Below are 24,247 nucleotides of genomic sequence, written 5' to 3'. Positions count from 1 at the left end.
AGAGGAAGGGAATGGACCAGCATGAAAAGACCGAGGGACCAAGTCTCGAGAAAGATGAGCGGGCGAGCAGTCAGGGTAGCAGGAGAGGGAGCATGGGAGAAAAAAACTTTGCAAGGAGGGGAAGACCGATCAAGAGAGAGAAGTGTGAGACTGAAATATACGTACAGAATGAAAGAAAAAACATGAAACTCTAAAGATGAGAGGAGAAGAGAGGGAGCAACAAACTATGAGAAAAAAATCAAATGTAGAAGAGATGGAGAACAGTCTAAGACACTGAATATAAGGTGTGAAAGTAAAACGATCACGGATCCTTCATCGTGACATATGTCTGTGGATTGAAATCCTGATCTATATGAAGATTTGGCTACTTGTGACACTTGCTTGTTTTCATTTTGCTTGTGTGACCTTCCAGTGCCTTACAGTTGACATTGTCAGTGACACTTTATCATGTGTATAACAAAGAAGTTATGCCCACATAATGAGATGAACTTCAGAAATGATCCCCTTTCGTGCAATGTAATAGTCCCAAAATCGCCCTAAAGCGCAGAGTGCTTTTGTAACGGGGCAATAGAGGGTAACAAGTTCTGTCTGCTCCCTAGCTTGGGTGCAAAAGATTGTGAAAGCTAGCTGTAGTCCAAAGGCCAGCCAACACAAAGGGGGCAAAGTGAGAGCCAGCATCTGACCTGCTCACAAAACACCTCTCTTCTGATTTGAATACAGAAAAATACCCACACAGCCCCAATATTTACCCTACAATCGTTATATTATTTTCCCACACAACAGCTGTTGCACATTCACCAGCAGTATAAGCTTCCCTAACATGTACAAAACATTTACATCAATGATAACTTGTCCCCTTGTTATGCATTACCTGTGGCGTTACATATTACATAACTCATGACATGTTAAGTTTTTTTGAAAGGACAAGAAGGTGGGTTTGGCGTTTGCAGAGGGATGGGCGCTCATAAAGCGAAGCATGGTTTTACTCTGGGCTGTAGTCATTCCAAATGTCCTAATCACAGTCTATTTCATCAGCTCATAATCCAGCTGTTCACGGTCATGAAGTTGAGTAATCCCTTCAATCCCCAGCGCAGGGAGGCAACAGTAGAGTCATAGTTTTGGCTTTAGTCGATGCATCTCCTGCCTTGCAGGCCATTTCGAACGCCTTCAGACAGGATAGAACATCATGCCAGTTATTCCTGGGAACCTTCTTTAGCAGTGAACTCTGGGGACCTGGCTTGAGTTCCTCTGTCTCCACTGCTGCCTCTTCAGTTCATTCTCTGCCTTTTGATTCTTAACTGTTTACTACTTCTTCTTGGGACTCTATCTGTTGCTTCTTCTCTCTCTTATGCTCCCTTTCTTTCTTCTTCTAGGATCACACATTTGTTCTCACCCTTTGCTTGGCTCCCTCACTTAGACTCTTTAGCTTGAGTTTCTCCATCTCAGAAGCCCTTTCCTTCTGTGTCTTTCTGGAGATCCAGCTCTAACCGATGCCTACACCTCCCCACTTCACCTTAGTCAGATGCCCTCATAGTGAGCCCTGCAGTAAGACGGGTGACATTCCTAAAGTGGGCGGGAGTGTTCAGGGACCATTGCGATAGAGCTACCTGATCTAGGAACTCTGCGGTGTCTTCATTAGCTCCAAATCTTGAATCGGCTGGCCCTGCCTTATTACACTGCACTTCTAGTTGTGGGGTTGAATCCTTCGGCACTGCACATTTTCTCTCTGACTTATTGTGCACCGGTCTTACGTGCATGAATTGGGGCTTGTTCAGTGGTATTAGTAGGCTCATACACTGGAGTCTAGTGAATCCACGGGTGCCACCAATATGAAAACTGGTTTCCTGTGGTCTCAGTGTAGTCGGGGTCACTGGGCTCTAAATATGACATTTGTCTTCTTGTAAATAGGTTTTATAGCTGGTTTCAAACATACCAGAGTCACTTAGCCAGATTCACTTTAGCTACCACTTCCAAGCCACATACATGGGGTCCGATTCCGATGCGGGCAGGAAGGAATCTGACCATCAGTCGGAGCCCTCCTGACTGCATGGGAATATGCCATTCGGATTACACTCGGTGTTCCAAATGGCTTCCGATGGGCTCGGAGAGCCCGTCTGACATCTGGATACCCTTTAGTACTCCCCCGGCCGGCTCTTTCCAGACGAGGGACTACGATGGAAGTTTCCCACTGCCTGTTTGTGCTGGTCTTTCCGGCACAAAAAGGCAGTGGGAAACAGCTTTGGGGGCCACCAGCAGAGCCCCCATGGGAGCAAGGGCCGCCAAATGGCAGCCTAGAGGGCACCTACAGTGCCCCCCTGTTAATCCTCCACCTGGTGGCATGCACCTTGACGTGCCTGCCACGGGGTCCAGGGGTGAACTGCACCCCTGCTCTTTCAATGAGAGCATGCATTCCGTTCGGAAAGCATGCTCCCATTGAAAGGTATAGGCATGCGACTGAACAGGCTTTGGTCGCATCCTACTTGCAGGTCTGTAACCGACAACAGGAGGTCGTTCGGTTACAGTTACTATGACATTTATCTTCTGTAGAGGGGCCATCCAGTGTTGAAAAAATAGGTTCTCTTTACCTAGACCTACATTGCTAGCAGTCGCCAGCAATAGCCTTTCTAGAACGTTCCTTTGATTAATGATGTCTGCTTGGGTTTTAAGACCTAGTGTAACATCTTTCATTAGATCTTTGTGCTTCACTCTGATCTCCAGATTAGTGTGTTCACTGCTAAGGACACATCCTCACATCACCTGCAAACCTTAGCACGGTTGTCACAATCTGTGTTGTGGATGATACTTGACATATGATGTCGTGTGTCTCCCTCGTGTTCAGTGAGCTGTCATGAAGGCATCTGGCTGGCAAGGCAGCCGCGTATGAAACTGTTTAGTCCCATAAGAATTACTATTGTTTATAGATCCTTTTTTGTTTATAATTATAGGCCCCATCTTTTTACTTGAGTATAACTGTTTAGCCTGTTTTTCCTGGATTTCATGTCTTGTCCGTAGCGTGGGACCTGACTGTCATCTTTGCTCAAACCTAATAGATTGACTTAATTGCTTCTGCAAGTCAGCCTAATTATGGATATATATGATTGTTTCCATATAAAGCCTTCCCGGTGTAGTAACTTTTCGTTATAATATTTTGAATCCTGTGAAATGAAAGTTTTGATGTTAAATAAGTAGATAATTTTTAAATACTGAAAAAACCAGTGACTCTTATTTTTACACGGCAGTGATGATTCGACTTTCTACCAAGGAGAAGGACACACCAGAAGCAGCAGTCGAACCCGTCAGTCTCAGACACCCCAGTACTGTGTTCTCCGGAGAGGTCCATTGCAATGGTGTGGCGAGGATAATCATGCTGAAGCCCGGTATGTGAGGGTCTATCCTGCAGCAGACTGACCCGTAGCTGAAGCCAGTTGTGTCATTTCCCAACCACAAGTGAGGTTCCTTGTAGTAAACTTATTCTTCAGCTGCATACCAAATAGTTACTAAAGTATGCACAAGGAGTTAAATATATTTTTTAAATAGATAATGTTCACATCTAGATAGATGTTTTATTGCTCTAAAGGCAACAAAACTTGTAAGTGGTGCCATCTTTTCTCTTTTTCCCTATGATCCCATTAGTCATAACAAATTACTATGAAACACAGTTTCTTAAATTTTCTCAAATGAACATTTCTTAACGTGTGTGCATTACTTTATACTTTATACATTATGATGCCTTAGACATTTCTCACTGGGTAGTAACACCCAAAAGGTGAGAAGACAAATACACAATAAAGGGGGTCACAGTTTAAGCAATGCATAAAGGGCAGCTCTGAAGATACCCAGTGTAAACACCAATATTATCAAAAACTCAGACAAAGGGAGGAATGTGGTTGTAATGTCCAAGGAGATGCATTTTAGAAAGGTACTTGGAAAACTCAATGATGACAAATCTTACCTGAAAGTAACAAGAACAAACTATGTCGCTTTGATTAAATAATATTGAGATAAACTCAATAATTGGAAATACAGTGGTTTTCTAATGATTAAAGAGTACAGATGTCTGTGAAATGGTTTTCGTAAACTCCCAGTATTCTATGTAATTCCTAAAACACACAAAAAAAACCGCCAGGGAGGCCAACAGTACTAGTCAAAGAAAGTTTGCATGAGAGCACATCACACTATGTAGACCCTTCCCGCAGGCCTTTTGTAAGTACCCTACCTTTGTATGTAAAGAACATTAAAGGCTTTCTTAAAAAAAAGAGATTCATTAGGCGAAGGAATTCAGGCTCGTTACGTTAGACATAGCCTCACTTTACATTAATATATCATATGAGGCATGGGCATGTAAAAAAAATTTGAGTGTATGTCCCATATACTGTTGGTTGCATACATTCATGTTGATTGACGTGATAGAATTTTGTTGGAACAATAGCATCTTTTTGTTTGGTGGTACTTTATATCTGTGGACGAGGGGGACTGTGATAGGCACCTGTTTCACCCCCAATTGTGCCAATTTAAGGATGTGCTTGTGAGAGGAAGTGGTCTGTGTAGAACCCCTAAGGCATTTTACAGAGCATGCGGTACTATGGTTCAGATACATAGATGATCTATTTGTTGTGTGGAAAGGCTAAAAAAATACAAGCACAGGAATTAGTTGCAATTCTCAGAAATCTGAACTTACTATTCTCTAGCGCTCTGAACAAACCTAATATTGAATTTCTTGATGTTAAAATCATTATTGAGAATACCAGTGTAACAACTATGTAACAACAGCAGGGAATAGTGTACTGTAGACCTGTAGTGGGCATTGGAGGAATCTTAAATAGAGCATCCCTCATGGTACGCTCCTAAGAATGGAAAGAAATTGTAGCAACCAGAAGCTGTTCAATTTGAAGGAAAAAAGTAATGCTACAAAGCTTAAGATAACGTAATCATCCTGAATATGTTTTACAAAAGGCAACTTTCAAAGTGGATGACAAAACACATCTCTATCGCGATAAGAGTTAACAGAACCCTGACAATAACAAACAGACTAGGCTAGCGACAGGAGGGCAAGATTAGGAACATGCTTAAAAAGCATTGCCCAATTCCCCATAATTATCTGGTCACTAGAGGGGTGATTAGCTCTCGTCCAAGAGTCACCTTCGAAGATCTAAGCGACAAAGTATGTACAATGGAGAAGATGTTAGGAAGGAGACGTTTTGGAATGCCCATTTGGTAAACGATACTTGGGGAGTGCAATTCACGGAGTCAAAAAAATAATTGTGTAACACATGAAAGCAAATACCAAAAATGATCCACAGAATCCAGTAGCCAGGCACGTTCCTGAAAAACACTTTGGTGATTGCCAATTGTTGAAATATTTTGCATAAATATGTGAGACAGAAGTACCAGAACAGGCAACAGGGAACTGCTGCTGAGAAGAATGGAATCGGGTATAAGTTAGGCGTTGAGACCAAAACTCCTCAGGGTTTCAAAAAGGAAATTAAACCATTTTTCGGCCCAATTGACTGTCTCCTCAATTCTGTAATTACAGTATGGTTATGTGTTTTAATAGTGAAGGAACGTGGGTAAAAGATTACATTTTACAGCTGTTTTCACTTTATTTTAAGATAAAAAGCCATTGAGAGTGAGTTGATGAGTTTGAACGGTTGAATGTGGGAACAACGAGTTCCTTTACAACACCTACCTTAACAACACGGTCTCTACAACGACCGCGTCTTAACCACGACTATCTTTACCACACATTTCTTTACCACGATTTTTCATGGTATATGCATGTATGGTAAACAGCTATCCGTGGCTGAGTTTACCACCCCCTCCTTCTCCCCCTGAGCCCCAATATACCCCCAAACTCCTTAAAACTACCCCAAACCCCACCCCCTAAAAACTATTCTGTACCCCTTCCACCCCCTAAAAACTAACCCGAACCCCCACCCCTTAAAAACTAGCTCAAACCCCTCCCACCCCCTAAAAACTAACACAAACCCTCCCACCCCCCTAAAACTACCCCAAATCCCCCCACCCCCTTAAAACTACCCCAAACCCCTCCACCCCCTAAAAACTAACCCGAACCCCCACACCCTAAAAACAAACACAAACCCCCAACCCCCTAAAAACTAACCTGAACCCCTCCCACACCTAAAAACTAACACGAACACCCCCACGAACCCCTCCCACCCCAAAAAACTAACACAAACCCCCGCTCCACCCAAGATCCCTCTTACCTGTTCCTGTCCGACGCTTCTCTGAACTCCGCCCTGCCAGAACACTAGACCGACTTAGCCTTAACCACGCACATGCTTCGACTGTACATGGCGAGGAGGGTTGGCTGCCTGGGGGGGGGGGGTTTGACACAGGACCTGGATGCAGGCCAGGCCCTGCAGCTAACTCCACGCTAAACACTTAATTTAGCCATGCACGGCAGGGGTTGGCTGCCCAAGGTTGGTTGGGCTCTGGGCCTTACTGCAGGCAGAGGGGGTGGGATTTACATATGGTAATAAAATCTTATTTTACATTAAAAATAAAACTCAGAAATTCACTGTTAAACACAAAGGGTAAAGTGACATTACAGTTAGGTGAAAATGTCAGTTTAAACGTAATATTTTAAACTAAAATAAAACACTGAAATTCAACAGTTACATTTATTTCATGTAACTATAACTCGCGCCTTCACCATGTGCTGCTCATGACTTCACATATTACAACACTCATGACATGTTCTATGACATAATTGATAATATCACTGATGGCAACTGAACTTACATCATTGATGACAACACTGCATGGCTAAAGTGTGAGTTATAGCTACTTGAAATAACTGTTGAATTCAGTGGTATTTTTTGTCCAAAATGTTACGTTTAAACCTTTGGTTTTATCAGTGACTTCCTGTGTTTTTTTAATGCAAAGTAAGATATTATTACCATATCTGGCTATAACTTCACTTTAGCCTTGTTTTTTTTGTGATTTAAAAAAAAATATATATATATATCGAGAGAGCGAACGAACGAGTGTCATATGCTATTTATTAACATTTCTGGAGTGCCCGTGACTCACAGGAGGTAAAGCTTTAAGTGTATCATGATGCCCCTCTCCACCATCAGAAAGAAATAGCGTATAAAAATCTTTGCATCTTCTTATGTGGTGTATTTCAAGGCATTTTTCAAGTGCATTTGTTTACAAAAAGATTATTTAATCAAAACCAGGATGCAGGGGGCTACGTTTGTGCAGTTAGGCAAAATGCCTTTGACGAGGTTGCTCTCTATATTATAAGAGATGTTTCCTCATAAAATAATTCCAAATGCCATCTAGGAGTAACTAAACAGTATTTTCGTCATGTCAAATTCACACTACTACAGTAATAAACTGGAATGTGACTCTTTCACCATAGTAATAAATGTGTGGATGTGTGTTTATTGGTACACAGTATTGGCCCTCTTTTATTTTCATTGCAATGGTATATAAATAGAAATGTACCCTTTGCACATCGGTATATATTGTTTCGTCCACAGTATTTTTAACGTGTACCTATTTTAACAAAAGATAATGAATCTAAAGCAGGCTGCAAGGAGTTAAATTTATGCAGTAAGATAAAATCAGACTTTCTGTGAAATCAATAAAAATGTGTTTATCAAAAAAGATAAAATCAGACTGAAGACATCTTGTTGCTATTTGGAGAGTTGTTTCTCTGTGTAAAGTAATTGTTACATGGACTCTATGAGGCATTAAACAGTGATTCGCCGTGTGAATTTCACCGTACTGGGGTAATAAACTGGAATTTGACCTGTGCTCTGACGTAATTAATATGTGAATGTGTACTTCTTAGTACATTTGATCTATTGGGCCACATTTACTTTTATTGGGGGGGGGGGGCAAGTGTGTGCGTGTGTGTATTTGCATGTGTGTATTTGCGTGTGTGTGTTTCCCTGGCTGTTTTAATGTGGCTAATAAAGCAATCGAATGCCAATCCAGATTTCAGGCTGAAGTGATGTTATAGGTTTTCCCTTTTCTTTACTAGATCAGCCGGCTGCGTCAGTGAGGACAGCGGGAGATGAACGACAGCCTTTGACGCTTTCCCAGGATAGTGAAAGAATTGATGAACTTGGTGCAGGTCAGGATCTCTTGATAAAATACCATAGAGACTTTGTGTCGAATCCCATCTCTTAGAAATAGTACGGTGTGCCATCTGCTCTTTGGTCTGTCTCTACAAGTCCCACACTCCACAAAAACCGACTGCAGAGCACGCATACCGCCAAAGGAAGCTTACAGGACTCAGCCACTGTCTTTATAGGAGCAGCTTGCTTGATGCACAGCTCAACCGTGCATCAGCTGAACTGGGCATGCTCCTTTTCTTATTTCATAGCACTAGTGACTATTTCAGGTGTTTCTATCTTCTGCTTCCATCATGGGATCTTCGTTAACAGTCATCTATCCAATAGTGGCACCTATGTGCAGTAATTTTTATTATTATTAGCACTTATAGAGCGCATGGCTACCCAGAGGCCTCCCAGGGCTGAGCACAAATTCAGAGAAGCGAGAGGGAAGGAGGTTAGTTGCACTCGTTAAACAACCAGGTTTTTATTTGTTCTTGAAGGTGGATTCTGATCCTGTGAATCTGAACTCCTTAGGAAGGGAGTTCCATAACTTGGGCGCAAGGTGGGAAAAGGCTCAGTTGAGAAAGAAAATTTAAAAATAAAACATATTTTTCAAAGTTGAATCCTGCCTCTCGCAATTTTGAGGGTCCCGTTGTCCCTAGATGTATTAGGTTTATAAACTTTGTACCTGAGAATTTCATGCAGTGGACTGGAGCTCGGTGCCCATTTCCAGCCGCAGCAGTTTTGGTTCCGAGCCCACCCTTTTGCCCCACCCAGCAGAAAGGTTCAGGGGAGGATGCACTCAGCCATATGTGGGGCCACAGGAAGTGGTCTAGGCCTCCCTCTCCCATGAAACACTGACAGCCCTTGGCCGCTTTCAGTGCAGGAGATGCATGTCCCCTTACCCGCCAAGAGGCAGTTACAGCACCAGGCTTAGCGCTATGTCCAGGCTTGCATGCCCACTCCCTTTGGCTCAGAATATACAGACCTGGGCCGCTAATAGTGTTGGGGGCTGTAGCCGCTCCATTTCCCCAGGCACATGCTGCACAGCCCCAGTGGAAGCTCCCAGGCTTGACCGACATCACTGTCCCCGCTTAAAACACAGCAGAGGGGAGCATACTATTGCCCTTCCCCCAGTCAGGCCCACCCACAAACCTACCCCAGTCCCTCCCTTAAAGAACGGATAGCCCCACGCAGTGTCATAACCCGTGACTGTGCATCCTTCTTCACTCTTACTCCTGCAGAGAAGACCTTATGGGGGTCCTGAAAATGCTCCTACTGCCTTCATATCAGTTACCCGCCTCTCCCTCAGGACACCACCCCCATCAGCCCTCCTGCTGAGATTATCTTCTTGCACCGAGCCAGCCGAAAGTGTCAGTGGGATTGCCCCTGCAACCGGGGAAAAACACCCAGCAAAGGACCCGGCGTTCCCGTATCTGTGCTGTTATTCTCCATTCCGTGGAAAAGACATTTGTGCCCCCACCTTGCACGGTGTTGTCAACACTGATGTTATTTCAGATGTCATTAGTGATGTTATCAATGATGTCATAGAACGTCATGAGTGATGTAATATGAGAAGTCAAAAGCAGTGCATGGCACGGGTGCGAGTTAATGTTTATTCAGTTAACTATAAAAGGTGAATTTCAGTGCTTTTTTGAGTTTAAAATATTAAGTTTTAACTGACATTTGGACCCAACTCTAACACCACATTAACCTTTGGTTTTGTCAGTGAATTTCTAGTTTTTTTTAAACGTTAAGTAATAGTTTATTACCATACCTTACTACACCAACCCTGCTCCGAAGGCCCTGCACCCAAACCCCTATAGGGGGGCCACCCGCAGGGACCTTGGACAACCCAAGGTCCCCACAATCTTTTATTTTTTCCCGTGGTACTGTGGTACTTTTATGAATTTTCACAGTGGCTGCGCTAGGCGTCGTGGTAGTACCATGGCAAAAAAAAAATATATTAATTTGACCTGAGGGCGTCCCTCTGGCACCCCCTCCCCCCACAAGGCCTAGGGGGGGATCAGATACCAGATACTACTACCCTACCTCCTTGTTCCTTTACATGAGATAGCAGTCACAACAGAATTCTACGGATTGCGACCAGCCAATAAGATTTTATATTTTGAGCATGCCCTACTGCAGTATTTTGCGGTAGTACCATGAAGCTACTGCTTCCCTATATATAAATCACTTTTGAATCTTACGTTCTCAAAACCTATTACAGCAAATAACAGAAATACATGCTTTCTGCATCAAGATGTAGGTTTCTGCCAAATTAAGTGTAATTTCGTACAGGAGTTTATGCTGTATTGCTGTACAATTTTACTATGAAAAATTGTATGGGGTAAGCCTGTTTTGGTCCCCCCTTTTTTCGGCCCCTGCGTTTTGGATCACTCTGAAACTTTCCAGGAAGGAGCTGAGCTGACTTAACCACTTTCGTGGAATGTTTTGTGAAGATTCGTCAAATAGCACCAAAGTTAATAGCAACCAACAAACCCATTTCCCATGGAAACCCGGTCCTAACTATCGCTACACAGTGGCGACTTCACTGTACCTCAGTGTAAAGTTGCATTCATTGAACCTATACTTGCCTATATAAACTAACCGTGTCAATATTTGGCCATCGATATTTTAAACCTCGATATTCGGGTGCTATTCCTCAGTGGTATCACAAAACAAGCTTGAGGGATCGGTATGGTTGCCAGTACACCAATCTGGCCATTTATACTCTGTGTCAGTGGATATATACTTTAGTCCCTTCATTAGAGGAAATAAATTCAGTAGGGAGGCATAAAAAGGAGCAGCCACATAAATATGTAGCCACATCTTTAGATCCATTGTATTTTTTTTGTTGAAAATTTTTATTGACAATTTGATAGATCTCAACAGCTATACAATACAGCATTAGTGATTCGTAGGTGTGCATCGACAACAATCCAGATCCAATTTAGCGTGGCACAACATTGTGTACGAGAATAAAAAAACAGTGCAACCCCTTTGTGTCTCTCAGGTGGAATGTGTTGCGCCATAGACCCTGCCACGTCACTATGTCTAAATTAGTCACTGTCATCCGATACCTGCTCTGGCAGAGGAGGCTCGCAGATATCCCCCCAAAAGTGGTTCCTTTTTCCCCATATTCGCGTCCATTTTTGGGGCAGCCCCGGTGGATATAGACAGATTTCTCTGTCACCATTGTGTGGTCCATGTCTCGACACCACTGCTGATACGTCGTGGACTGGTTTGAGCCCCAGCGCTGTGCTATATTGCGTTTGGCTAATGCCGTCCCCAGTGTTACCCAGTCTTGGTCTGCACGGTTCAAATCCGTGGGCTCCCAGATGTTGAGTAAGCAGCGTTTTGGAGCAAGTGGGACCGATACTTTAGTGACACGAAACATTGTACGTAGGACTGCGTCCCAGAAAGGAGTAATTTGTGGACAGTCCCAGATCGTGTGACAGAAAGTACCTTCGGCACCACATTGTCAGAGGCAGAATGGAGTATCCGCCTTGCCTTTCTTATGTAGCAGGGTTCTCGTGTAATAAACACAGTGCAGGATTTTTAGTTGGAGTAACCTAAGGGTGGAGGGTATTGCCACCTCCCCTGGGGACATCAAGGCTGTTCGTCAGTCCTCCTCATCCAGGTCACCCACATCCGCTCCCATTTCCCTTTCTGGACCACCGTTGGATCTCGTTGAATGTTTATTATTTTCCGATAAGTGAGGGAGATGGCTTTTGTCTGGAGGTGTTCTGTGAGCAATCTGTCCTCTAGTGGGCAGGACTCTGGTAATTGTGTTTCTGTCGGAATCACTGCTAGTAGAGCATGCCTAATCTGGGCATATCTGTAAATTTCGGTTTGCGCTAGTTTGTATGCAGCCTGGAGTTGAGTAAATGGCACAACCCCTCCTTTCTTCCACAAGTCAATCAACTTTGGATATACCTATTAGGTCCCATTGTTGGAATCCCTTAGTGTTTCTTAGTCTTCACAGTTTGCGGGTGTCCCACAGTGGCGTCGCCTGTGTAAGAGTCCCATCCCATCGCCCTCTGTGCCTCATGCCAAATGTGTAGTGTATGGGCCGCTCCATAATCCCTTTGGTGTCAAGGAGATGGCGGTCCATACGGAATGCAGGCTCATCCTGCGGTGCATGAAGCCACTGGTTTATGACAGAGAGTTGCGATGCCCAGTAATACGTCCGTATGTGTGGGAGGGCAATCACTCCGTCGTACCACCCCTTAATCAGTTTTTCCATGGCAATACGAGCTGTCCCACCATCCCAGAGGAGTTTGGTTACTTCAGTATTAATCAGTGTGAAAAAGGAGGGGGAATATGAAAGGGGGTATTCTGTAGGACATATCAGAATCTGGGCAGTGCCATCATCTTGAAAAGGGCCGCTCTACCCAGTAACGTAAGAGGTAGAGTACGCCAGTGTTCCACATCCCGGTGGAAGTGGGCCAGGGGCTTCATGAGATTTTCCTCTGTGAAACACGCGACTTGAGGGGTGATATATATGCCGAGGTACGTGAAACCTCCATCCACTATCTGAATGTCACAGTTTCGCTGTAATCTTGGTGGGGGGCCATGGAGGATATAGAGCAATGATTTCGACCAATTAATAGTGTAGCCCGAAGCTTTGTCATAGGCCGCACAGACGTCCAGGAGGCAATTTAGCGATCGGGCCGGGGATGCCATATATAATAAGATATCATCTGCATAGAGTGATATCCGATCCTCCCACCCCACAACCCATTTAAGCCCCCTGATAACCGGATCCTGACGTATCCATGCCGCCAGTGGCTCCAGTACTATTGCGAACAGGAGGGGGAAAGTGGGCAACCCTGTCTCGTGCCCTTCCCGAGAGGGAAGTCCTGCGAGGTTCGACCGTTTGCCACGACATGCGCCATGGGTTATTGTATAGGAGGTGAACCCAGACACAAAACCTGGGCCCAAACCCCAGATGTTGGAGCACTGCAAAGAGGAAGGGCCATTCCACCATGTCAAACACCATGCGGGCGTCCAATGAGAGGATTACTGCATCTTCTGCAATAGTGGAGCTTCGAGCAATAACCACCTGGAGTGTACGAAGATTCAGGGCCGTGTTGCGGTGGGGCCTTTAGGTCCATTGTTTTATTGCTCCAGCCAGTTTAAAATAGTTTGATCGTGTTAAAGCTGCCAAAGCATGTCCGAACTTCATGTTAAAAATAAACAGTCTGAGGTGGGCTCTTTGTCATGATGCATTGGGGGTGTAGGGGAGGGATCACAAGTCACCTCTAAACCAAAACTTCTGTTTGAAAGAAAAACAACTTGCAATGTCAGGAGTGTGCAAAGCATGTGAATATACATGGACTATAAATCAACAGTTGGAGCCAAGTCCCATTTCACGTTCTATTTTTGTTGACGAACATATGATGTTATGTGGAAAATGGAATTCTGCTGACTCTGATCACATATGGGTCTTTCTATTGATTCAGGGCTTGAGACAACCACAGCAGTAGTACCAGTCAAAATTAAAGAAGAGGACGAGCTCTATCCAGTAACTTATCCATACAGCGAGGATACTCAAAACATTCACAGTCCCGCAAGTGAGTAAATATCTTTATCTTCCTAGTGCAAAATGTAACCCTGTGGACTTCCCACAGATAAGAATGTGTCTTTGACCTTCTAGTGCTGTCTAGTCTCTGGTATCATCTGACCCTTTGATTTGCTCCAGACCCTCTAGGCCTTTCTTTCACCACCTCATAGTATTGTCTCCCATCACTCATCATCCACTCTGTAATCCATAGCCCACTCTACCTCCGCTTTCAAGGGTCTTTGCGCTTTCTTACAGGTACTCCTTTTGCGAGTGTTAGTATTGTGGAACTCCTGCTGTGTAGGGATGGACTTTAACTGTTTCTGGACAACATTTCAAATTGTTGTACAAATGACAAAATGTAAAACAATAATAAATTAGCATCCTTTTGAGACATTCAGTGATTTTACCGATTTACATTTGGGCTGCAAATCTCAATGTACCCTCTAATGCGGGTTACGGGGAACATTTGAATTATTATAAGCTTTCCTTTCTCTGCGTGGGGCTGCTGCTCACTTGTCTTTGCTGATCATCTTTCTCTCCTGTTGACATGCCTTCTCTTCTCCTCTGTTAACCCTAAGAACTAAGGGATAAGTTTTGAAAGTAGGTATCCCCGGACAATAATCTAGGTTATTTGGACACTGGAATAATCAAATGCACCTAGTGATGTAAATATCGGTATCCTGCAGTTGGTTTCTTCCTCTCACATAAACCAGGTCTCCACGTCCTAAAGGTCGTTGTCCCCTCCACTTTAAAAGTTGTATTTTTTAGTTGTACTAGAGAATGAGTGATGTTATGTAGAAAGTTGACAGAGTTTATGGCTGCTCAGACAGTATGTTCACATTTGGATGTTTTTGTTAAATCAGGGCTTGAGACGTCCACTGCACTGATCTCAGTCATCATTAAAGATGAGGAAGAGGAAGAGCCCCATTTGGAAGCTTATAAGGACCCCGAGGACACAAATTACCATCACCCACTCACAGGTGAGTTAAAATCTGTACTTTTCTGTTTCTTGGCACCTGGAGGACCACAGTGTGTGCTGTCGGGCCCTGGCTGAGTTTCCAGGTTTGGTAGTGACACTACTGTGGATCTATAGATGGATGCAAACACTCTTTTCCCTAATAAACCTGTTGAAATTCACGAGGTTTCAAGTTCAGAGGCAAAAAGCCGACTGCAGAGGACTACAGGACCATATATATTGTTGTTATTCTTTCTCACCTCAGAGTGTAGCATGGTTGTATGATACTACAGAGATCAGAGTTGTTTCCCCTCTCTCCATCTGATTTTAAACAGTAAGGAAGTGCTGTGCGCCTAGTTTTTGTAACCCAATCTGCACTAGTTTCATGCACAGCAGCACTGCTGGTTAGGCACATGAAGTAAAGTAAGCATGCAGGCACATTTCAGTGAGGAGGCCGTAGCTTGGTACAGGGAGCTAGAAAGTGTATCATGCATACAGCTTCCTTGGATATGTGTAAACCCACTGCTGGCCAAAGGCTTCATCACTTGGCTCTGTCTGTGGAATCGAAGGCTGCACCTATGGGAAGAACAACAGTGAGCGACCCACGCGTCTGCTGGTTCCGCTCTCATTGAGTGGAGTCTTCTATGAAATTTGCCTTCGTGCTTGATCTTACGTTTCTGGTGCGTACATATTTCTTGACTTTTTTACAAAAATTTTTGTGGATTTATGGTAGATTTTAAACATACAATATGGTTTAAATATTGAATAGAAGTGCATTTGAGATGCGCTTCATCAGAGGAGTTTGTCATTATTTGAAGCTACAGATGAATGGACTCTTGATAGCCAAGTACAACCCCAATGATTATTTCATAACTTATGTTATTTTGGGATGGCAGAGAGGAGGGGAGCATTTTTCAGCTGAGTTCCAACAGGAATTGCACCTATTTTTCGAAACCTGCAAAAAAAAATAAGTGGAAGCAATTTGTGAGTTGGTGATAATTGCCACATCTGCTGACTCTAGATTGATCACAACAATCTTAAAACGTTATCCTGGACCACTACACCCCGCCTGCCTTCAAGGCCACGTGGATTACCATTGGGCTCCCCATTACCAACAGATCCATTAACGAACAACCCAAGGGGAAAACTTGCTCTTTACAAATCAGATACCAGGCTCTTGAGGTGTTGTATTTTATCAGTGGTTCTGCAGCAGCAATTGTTGTTACATTGATACCTTCCATTGCGGCTCCGAAATAGGAGAGGGACTCTCCTTTCACAATTTGTATCAAGCTACATATCGGTTGTCCATACCTTCTGTAACAAGCATTGGCATAGCCAATAGGTCTCGCCTTTGGGACCTTTTAAGTATTTAGTTATGCAGCACAATATCCTTACTGCAACAACATTAACTGTTGCATGGCTAAACACTTATAATGTCCCAAAGGCGAGACCTACCAATCTAATAACAAATTATTTTGTCACAGTTTATGGCTAAAACAATATCACTTAAAAAATATCATTTAGAGACAAGGTACTCAATAAAAAATGTAAGATTTAACATTCCTACAAAGCTTTCCCTATCTCCAGGGTCAAAATAAAATTCTACACCATTAATAAAAGGCCCTACTTATTTTTTGTCCTTCATTTCACACTATGGCTTCCAATCCGTATATACCCAAGTGTATATAATTCAGCTTGTTTTCTCAAAGCAAGAACTTTTTTGCGGCGGTCATGAACCATCTTTTTCTGGCAACCAAACTAATCACTGTAAAGCTCAATAGGCAGTGCATTTCTCTCCATTAAAGCACACATAGTCTGCGAGGCTTAAAGCATAGCTGGGATAGGTCAGCAGACGAAGACTGCTCAACCGCTGACTATAGCTTTCTTCAAAAGTTTATAGCAGTCACAGTTAGATTGAAGAAAAATCAGTTATATGTAACGCCTCAAAACAATGTGAGGAGACAAAGATTGACTTCTTTCAACTTTGGTCAACTCACATTCAAGCCAAGATAAAAGTGAGCTAAGTGTTGCATGAATATTTGAACATTACGAATTAAAAGTAGCCGTGAGAGCAAAAGCTCCCAGCACATTTGCCAGGTTGGGCCCGCTGAAGAATCAACTGGGAAATTGGTAAGAAACCTGGACACCCAAAGATTACTAGTAAAGTACCTTCAGTTAAGTACAACGTCTCAAATGGTGCAATGAAGAATAGCCACAATGATAAAAACAAGCATCGCGGCACCGACGCTTTACTTTTAATGTTAAAAGTAAAGCGCGGGTGCCGTGATTATACCAAAAGTAAAGAAATAGATGTTTTTTTCTATTTCTTTACTTTTGGTATAATCGCGGCACCCGCGCTTTACTTATAACGTTAAAAGTAAAGCGCGGGTGCCGCGATTAAACCAAAAGTAAAGAAATAGAAAAAAAAATCTATTTCTTTACTTTGGTACAATCGCGGCACCCGCGCTTTACTTTTAATGTTAAAAGTAAAGCGCAGATGCCGCGATTATAGCAAAAGTAAAGAAATAGATGTTTTTTTCTATTTCTTTACTTGTGGTATAATCGCGGCACCCGCGCTTTACTTATAACATCAAAAGTAAAGCGTGGGTGCCGCGATTATACCAAAAGTAAAGAAAACAAGCGGCACTGAAAGCGATCGCATTGCGATCGCTTTGCGATCGCTATTGTCAACAACTAGAGGAGCAGGGGGAGCGTGGTAGCGACAGCAAGGCGAACGCGCGCTGCTGCGCGTGCTGGCCACCGTCGGGAATGGGTGTTTCAAAGGCGGGACATTGTCCCGCCTTTGCCCAATCGCCTGCCGTTAAAAAAAAAAAAAAACACTTGCGCAAGCCAATGCCAGAACAGGGAAAGCAAAACCACAAGCATGTGGGTAGCTTTCTAAACCCCGTACAAGAAGTCTCGCGCTGCGTGAGCTAGGCGCGAGACCTAAAACCGTGTGTCTTCTCGACTTTTGGATATCATGTAATCCTTTTGCAGAGTGAGAACCCCACTGGTGTATCCCGCTTCCTTTAGAGGTGGGTAACCACTGATTGTGCTATGACATGTTTTAATGGTGCACAATGAGTACATTTACCTCAATTTTGGTGAGATTCAAATAGGGAATTATGAGAAAATGGGATTCTGTTGCAGTACCCTCCCCCCCCCCCCCCCCCCTCCCCCCCTCCACTTTCTGCCTGGCTTTTGATGCAACTTTGACTGAAGTGTACTGAGACCCTGCTGTCCAGGTTCCCAGTACCAGTGTTCTTACCCTAAAGCTGTACCACAATTGGCCCCTCATGTAAGTGTGTAGTAAATGGTACCTGGGTACCTAGGGCATGGGGACTGAAGAGGGACCCCTCACATAGGCCATGCAGACTGCCACTGCAGCATGCCTGGCCTGGTGCCAACAAAATGATAAAGTTGACACAGCACACTTCCTGTGTTCCATGTCAACTAACACTGCCTAAGGTATAGGTAAGTCACCCCTCTAGCAGGCCTTACAACCCTAAGGCAGGGTGCACTATGCCACAAGTGTGGGCATATCTGCATGTATTTCCCTGCAATATTTAAGTCCATTCTTGGATATTGTAAATGCATGGGGAGGCCATAGAGAGTACATGGGCAGGAAACTGGACAACTCGAGTTCCCCAGCACCATGATGGCTTTTCAGAACCTTGGGGTGTTTAGTACCAAACTACTACTCTCAATAAACCCACACTGATGCCAGTGTGGGATTTATTGAAACGTACTCAGAAGGCACCTCAGAGGTTCCCCTGAAAACCTACCAACCCTGATGTGGTCACAGACTGGCTTTAGACAGCCTGCCACCACCAGATATGTTTCTGGAACCCTGGATTGAGAGCCTCTGCTCTCTAGGACCAGAGACAAAGCACATCCTGAGCCGACTTCTCACATCTCCTCTCTCATGATGGGCACACTGCTCAAGAGGGAAGCTTCAAAGGCCTGCCGCCTTTATAATGTGACCCCCAGACTCTGCTTCCAGCTGTAGATGGCAGCCCCCTGTTAACAACTCCACTTTGGGCGGGAAAACCTAGGAAGAATGGGAGGTGTAGCACATTTTTCAGTCCCCGCCATCTTGAAGATGGGGAGACCCCTCCAATCATGGCTAGGACTATGCCCCCTCCCATAGGAGGGTGGCATAATTTATGGAATAGCTACCCGAGGTAAGGTGCACATTGGCCCTACCTGTCACTTCCCTAAAACACCTTTAAATTTTGTATTTAGGTGGCTCCCCCAGACCCTGAAACTAGTCCTGCCGACTAAAGATAAAAAAGGACATGCCATGCAGAAGAAGACTAAAGACACCTACTGACTTGGCCCCAGCCCTACCGGTATGTCTCCAGTCCTTGAAAATCCTGCAAAGAAACTACTCCTGTCCAGGAGTCAGCAATCTCTACAAACCCTGGGAGGACTGCCTACTTCTGAAGAAGACCAGAACTCCAGAGGACAGCGGCTTTGTCCATGAAGAAAACAACACCTCTGGCCTGTGTCCAGGTGGCTCACCAATCCAAAAAAGGTTCCCCAGTGATCCTGAGTACAAGTCTAGTGTTGGCTTACCCCCTTCTGGACTCCATGACAACGCCTGCAGACTGAATCCAGAGGCTTCCCCAACCGCAACCAGCTCCGATAAGAAGAAACTGACGTCAAAGGACACCGCTGCACGTGAAGCCCCTGGGCCTAGGTGAGCTGAACCAACAGTGCCCCTATGACCCTCAACACCACAACTTACTTATGCTGTCGCTGGTGACCTTCGTGCAGCCTCCAGTGCGATGCCTGCAGCCTGTTTGCTGAACCGAGTTTCTCCATTGAAGAGCATTGGGCGCCCAACGCTGTATTTGCACCCTGCACCTGACTGCCCCTGTGCCGCTGGTGGTGTGTGTTTGGTGCCCCCCCATGCTCTAACCTACAAAGCGTGGCCCCTGTAGCCGATTTACCTACCTGCAAGCAACATGGCTCCACGTGCCCCCAGTCTCCATTGAAACGCATTGTGCCACTCTCCAAATTTGACCTCTGCACCCGGCCGCCTCTGTGCCACTGATGGTGCAGACTCGGTGCTTACCTTAACCTTGCCCTTTGCTGATCTTGAAGACTGGGACTGTAAGTTTGGTACTTACCCGTGAAACCGCATTGTTGTGTCCTCCATAGGATACCATTACGTTTTTGCGAAGATCTTGGTCTTAAAATAAAATTCAAACAAAGCTTATTTTTCAAAAAATTGGTGTGGATCTCCTTTTTTGATTCATGTGTCAGTTATTGGCCAATGTGTGTGCAATCAATGTCTTGCACTCCGCTGTGTTAGGCCTAAGGCTGTTCGCCCACACTACCACTAATAGAGCATTTTGGGTTCACATTGAGCCCTGTACACTTCTGGGGGAATCTCTGGACTCTGTGCATGGTATAACCACCTAGTGGTATACCATGAACAGAGCCAGCTTCCACCAGGAATCCTGCCTAATTCATGTGCCAGAGGCATGATGTTTATTGTGAAGCCTATCGAAAGTCCATTTTGTGCTGCAACAGATTAGTACATTTGCTGCAGCTCAAAATAAACTCTGTGTCACTAACCAGTGAGTGTGTCAAAATAAGGACCTCTTGTCTCTTGGTCGAGAATACATCAGGCCCTAAGCTGTTAGTGAAGGGTGCGCTGTGAGAAAGGGAAACCTCGGGAAGTGGGGGCCAGTTGGGCTCTCCTAAGAGCTGTGAGTCAAAGAAGGCTTGAAAGAAGTGCACTTAGAAATATTGTTATTACGCGTTGAAACAAGGGCATGCCAGACTTTTCTAGTTTTGTGTGATCTTGACAGAGGACCTGATTTAGATCTTGGCGGACGGGTTACTCCATCACAATGGTGACCGATATCCCGTCCGCTGACATATAAATCCCATAGGATATAATGGGATTTATATTTAGGCGGACGGGATACTGTGACGGAGTAACCCGTCTGCCAAGATCTAAATCCAGCCCAGAGTGTCTGTGAAGGGCCGGTCAGATTACTGGAACATTTGAGCAGGAAACCTTTTGGAAGACATAGAATACTTTTCTGGAAGAGTTTGATACATTGAAAAACATTAATGCATCTTGTAGCTGTATCGCCAAACACTTGCATGAGTCAGGATTGAATTTACATGAGATAATCAATACACTGTGATTCAAGATCTGGGACAGGATTTCCTGACATTTACCCATTGCAGGGCTAAGTTCGGCCAATTTTTGCCAAAGAAATGGAAAATGTGACACCTTCCTTTCACTAAAAACCCAGCATCCTTCTGTCATAGGATGGAACCCTTTTGACATGTAGCATTGCAACCTTGTGCTGATTTCTTCTTTTATTATTTCTCGTACATAATCATTCATGTTTATTTCATTCCACAGCTCACCAATCAGAGACAGTAAATATGAAAGTGAACGAGTCCTATTCCTTCAGTCCAAGCAAGAAAAAGATTTCCAAGAGCATCACCCGAAAAAAACACCAACAAATTCCCAAAATTCGAAGAGCCTTTGTCTGCGGTGAGTGTGAGAAAAGATTTTTTAATGAGGAACAGCTTGCAGCTCATCAACGGAAACACACAGGGCTGAGACGTTTTCCCTGCAGTAAGTGTGAAAAGATATTTCACGAAAGGAGAAACCTTCACCGTCATGAAAGAAGACACAAAGGAGAGAGGCTCTTTCCCTGCACTGAGTGTGGGAAGAGTTTTACTGAAAAGACAAATCTACTACAGCACCAAAGAATACACACAGGAGTGAAGCCTTTTAAGTGCAACGAGTGTGAGAAGAGTTTCAATCAAAAGTCAAATCTTTTACAACATCAAAGCATACACACAGGAGTGAGACCCTTTCATTGCACTGGGTGTGAAAAAAGCTTTGGTTATAAGTCGCATCTTTTAAAACACCAACAAATGCACACAGGAGAGAAACCATTTCACTGCACACAGTGTGAGAAAAGATTTACTCGAAAGGAAACTCTGCAGACTCATCAAAGAATCCACGCAGGGGTGAAGCCTTTTCAATGCACAGAGTGTGAGAAGTGTTTCACTGAAAAGAAGAATCTTTTAACTCACATAAGAACACATACAGGAGAGAAACCCTTTCACTGCCCAATGTGTGTGAAAAGCTTTACTAAAAAGTCCTTCCTTCTACGGCATCTGAGTGTCCACAAGATTGAGACATTCACTGTAAGCTGAGGGGCAGATTTATTAGCACATTGCACCTGGTTTGCATCACAGAATGGAAGCATACCGGCATAAAGTGTGGGTTTGGGATTGAGGTTTGGCGCTGGAAAGTAGTACTAAAATATTGCTTTGCATGAAGGAGTGGCGACACGGAATTGGTGGAGTAGTTGGGACACTGCGATCATATACAATGGCAGCGCCAGTGCTTGAGTGGTCACATAAGTAAGGTACCTGCACTGTTGCGACTTTGTTGTTCAAGTCATGCATCGAGTCTCATAGAATGCAGCAGCAGCCAGATGAGCGTACCATTTCCGGAATGTGCTGCTCCTGTGTTCCTTTCTGTACTCTGTCTTCTGCTAAGCTACAGGTTGAATTCCCCTAGAAACTGACGCTCTCCGCCCTACGTTGGTTTTGTAAAAATAAGACCTATTTCCTGTTGTAACTACGCAAACTACGTCTTGGTGGCCATCTTGGATTTGGATCTCTTCATTGCGCTGCGTACCCACTTACACTTCTTCGATTGCTGCTAGCGACGACTCGTGCCTGTGCTTCTCGGTGGCGATAGGCATGCCCAGAGGAGGTGTTCTTTCTCTAGAATGACATGCACGCTTCTATAAGGAAGGAGGATCTGACAGTGAAAGGTACACCTCACAGTGGCTGTCATTTGTCTGCCTACTTTGTGCCTGCATATGTCGACGGTGATAGGCACGCCACTCAGTACCTGTCATTTCTTTGTGCTTGCACACCTCAAAAGCGATTGGCACGCCTTGCACTTGATGGCGTCAGGCACTCTTGGTGGTATTTGTCTGCAAGGAAAGGTGCTTACTTGCAAGGAACCTCAGCCATCTTTCTGCACACACTAGCAAATGAGGGAGCTAGTGTTTGCACTGGAGCAATAGTGTGCCTTTATTGTAACTATGTTTTTATCATGCAAACAGCTTCTAATTTTCTTTGTTCTGTTCTTTTATTCCTTTTGCAATCAATTGAGTGGTTTGTACATTGATATCATGCAGTGTTGTTCCTTCACCATTCTTTCTTTCTGCGCCTGGTAAACCACTTATTCTGTGGTCCAAGTGGAAGAGAACATTTCTGCACTATGCCAGAGTGTGTGGTTCAAATCTCACCAATGAGAGGCAACCTCCCTGTTCTAACAGTGTTTGGGGATTTGAGGGGACAGAGGTATTTGAAAACCTTTCAGATTTGGGAGGTGAAGGTGATGAAGTAAATGAGTTTGATACGTGTGTTAAAAGAAATTAGATCTACGCTACTAGCCGAGAGTTAGCACCAATCTCGAAAGGCACCAGTTTGGGATGAGGGAACAGAAGTCTAATGAGAGTGTGCAAGAGTATGTGGCATGTTTAAGAAAGTTAACTTCTGCCTGCAAGTTTAGGGCTGCATCAGAACGACGCACCAGAGATCAATTTATGCTGAAGTCCCGTAGTGACAAGATCAGATGAGATTTACGGGTGAAAGATGATTCGGGATTGCATGCAGTTCTCTGCATTGCAAAACTTATTGAACATACTCTATTTTGTGTGGAAGAGTTGGATAAAGGCAAGAAGGTTGCTGTGAGCAGGGTGGATGTGAAGGAGGACGAAAGTAAGAGCAAGGCAGAAAGTAAGAACAAGACCATACAGTCCCAGCAATCCAAATTCAAGGGTATGTGTTATCGGTGTGGCGGCAATCCAGGGCATTTTGCCTCATTCTAAAAATGTCTTCCATGTAATGCCTTATGTAATACCTATATTAAGAAGGGTCGTAAACACAGTGGGTCGTTCATCCAAAAACAGTACTCAAGAACCAGTGAAATTGATTGACGATGTAAGCAGAGACGCCCATGGTGTGCCCCTGTGTGTACATGCAGACCCAGTTCCTTCAAGGCATGGCTTTACCAGTCCATGTCATGCAGGAACTTGCTTTGTCTTTCCCATTGCAGTACCTTTTTCAAAACACTGCTTTTGGAACGCCTAAGAACCGCCCAAGAACCGCCCGCCAGTCTATGGCGAAATTCCTAATCTAGCAGGCAGCGGGCAGTGGACTTTGGCGGTGTGGGTGCTGGTGTGGCAGTCTGCTTCCACACTGCCTAAAGTTGCAATCAGCCCCTAAGTTATAGGATCGAACTGAAGGATCCAGATGTAGTTCCTGGAGCTTATGGAGGACAGACTAAGAGGATCTAAGAGGATATTTAGAATCTGATATCATGTTCAAGATCAACACGACCCACAGGAAGGTGGATGTCCCAGTGAAGGGGGATGTTGTGTTGAGTTGGCTGTATCTCGGAGATCTAGGCGTCATACTGGATCCCAACTCTTCAAACCCTGTTATGATTAAAGAAGATTACATGAAGGAGTTGCAATTGTGTGCGATGCAGGAACTCGAGGTTCAGTGGCGTGAAGATGTGGATAGGTTTTGTGATGAGTTGCCTGACATTTTCAGTGACAACAT

General features: G+C 44.3%; 1 protein-coding gene across 1 annotated transcript in view; it reads left to right on the top strand.

Moving 5' to 3' along the window:
- LOC146813475 (uncharacterized) overlaps positions 1 to 21,948 on the top strand; it is a 267,150-nt gene extending 245,202 nt beyond the window's left edge. Inside the window, 5 exon segments of the mRNA XM_085615433.1 lie at positions 3,240 to 3,377; positions 8,015 to 8,107; positions 13,559 to 13,669; positions 14,523 to 14,639; positions 21,006 to 21,948. Of these exon segments, the coding sequence (XP_085471559.1) occupies positions 3,240 to 3,377; positions 8,015 to 8,107; positions 13,559 to 13,669; positions 14,523 to 14,639; positions 21,006 to 21,814 (1,268 nt within the window). The 3' untranslated portion in view covers positions 21,815 to 21,948.
- Positions 21,949 to 24,247: the final 2,299 nt, after the last annotated feature.

This window comes from Triturus cristatus, chromosome 7 (genome assembly GCF_964204655.1).
Source record: "Triturus cristatus chromosome 7, aTriCri1.1, whole genome shotgun sequence".
NCBI classification, from domain to species: Eukaryota; Metazoa; Chordata; class Amphibia; order Caudata; family Salamandridae; genus Triturus; species Triturus cristatus.
Note: the sequence above shows the minus strand (reverse complement) of the source record. Positions and strands in the feature narration are given on the sequence as shown.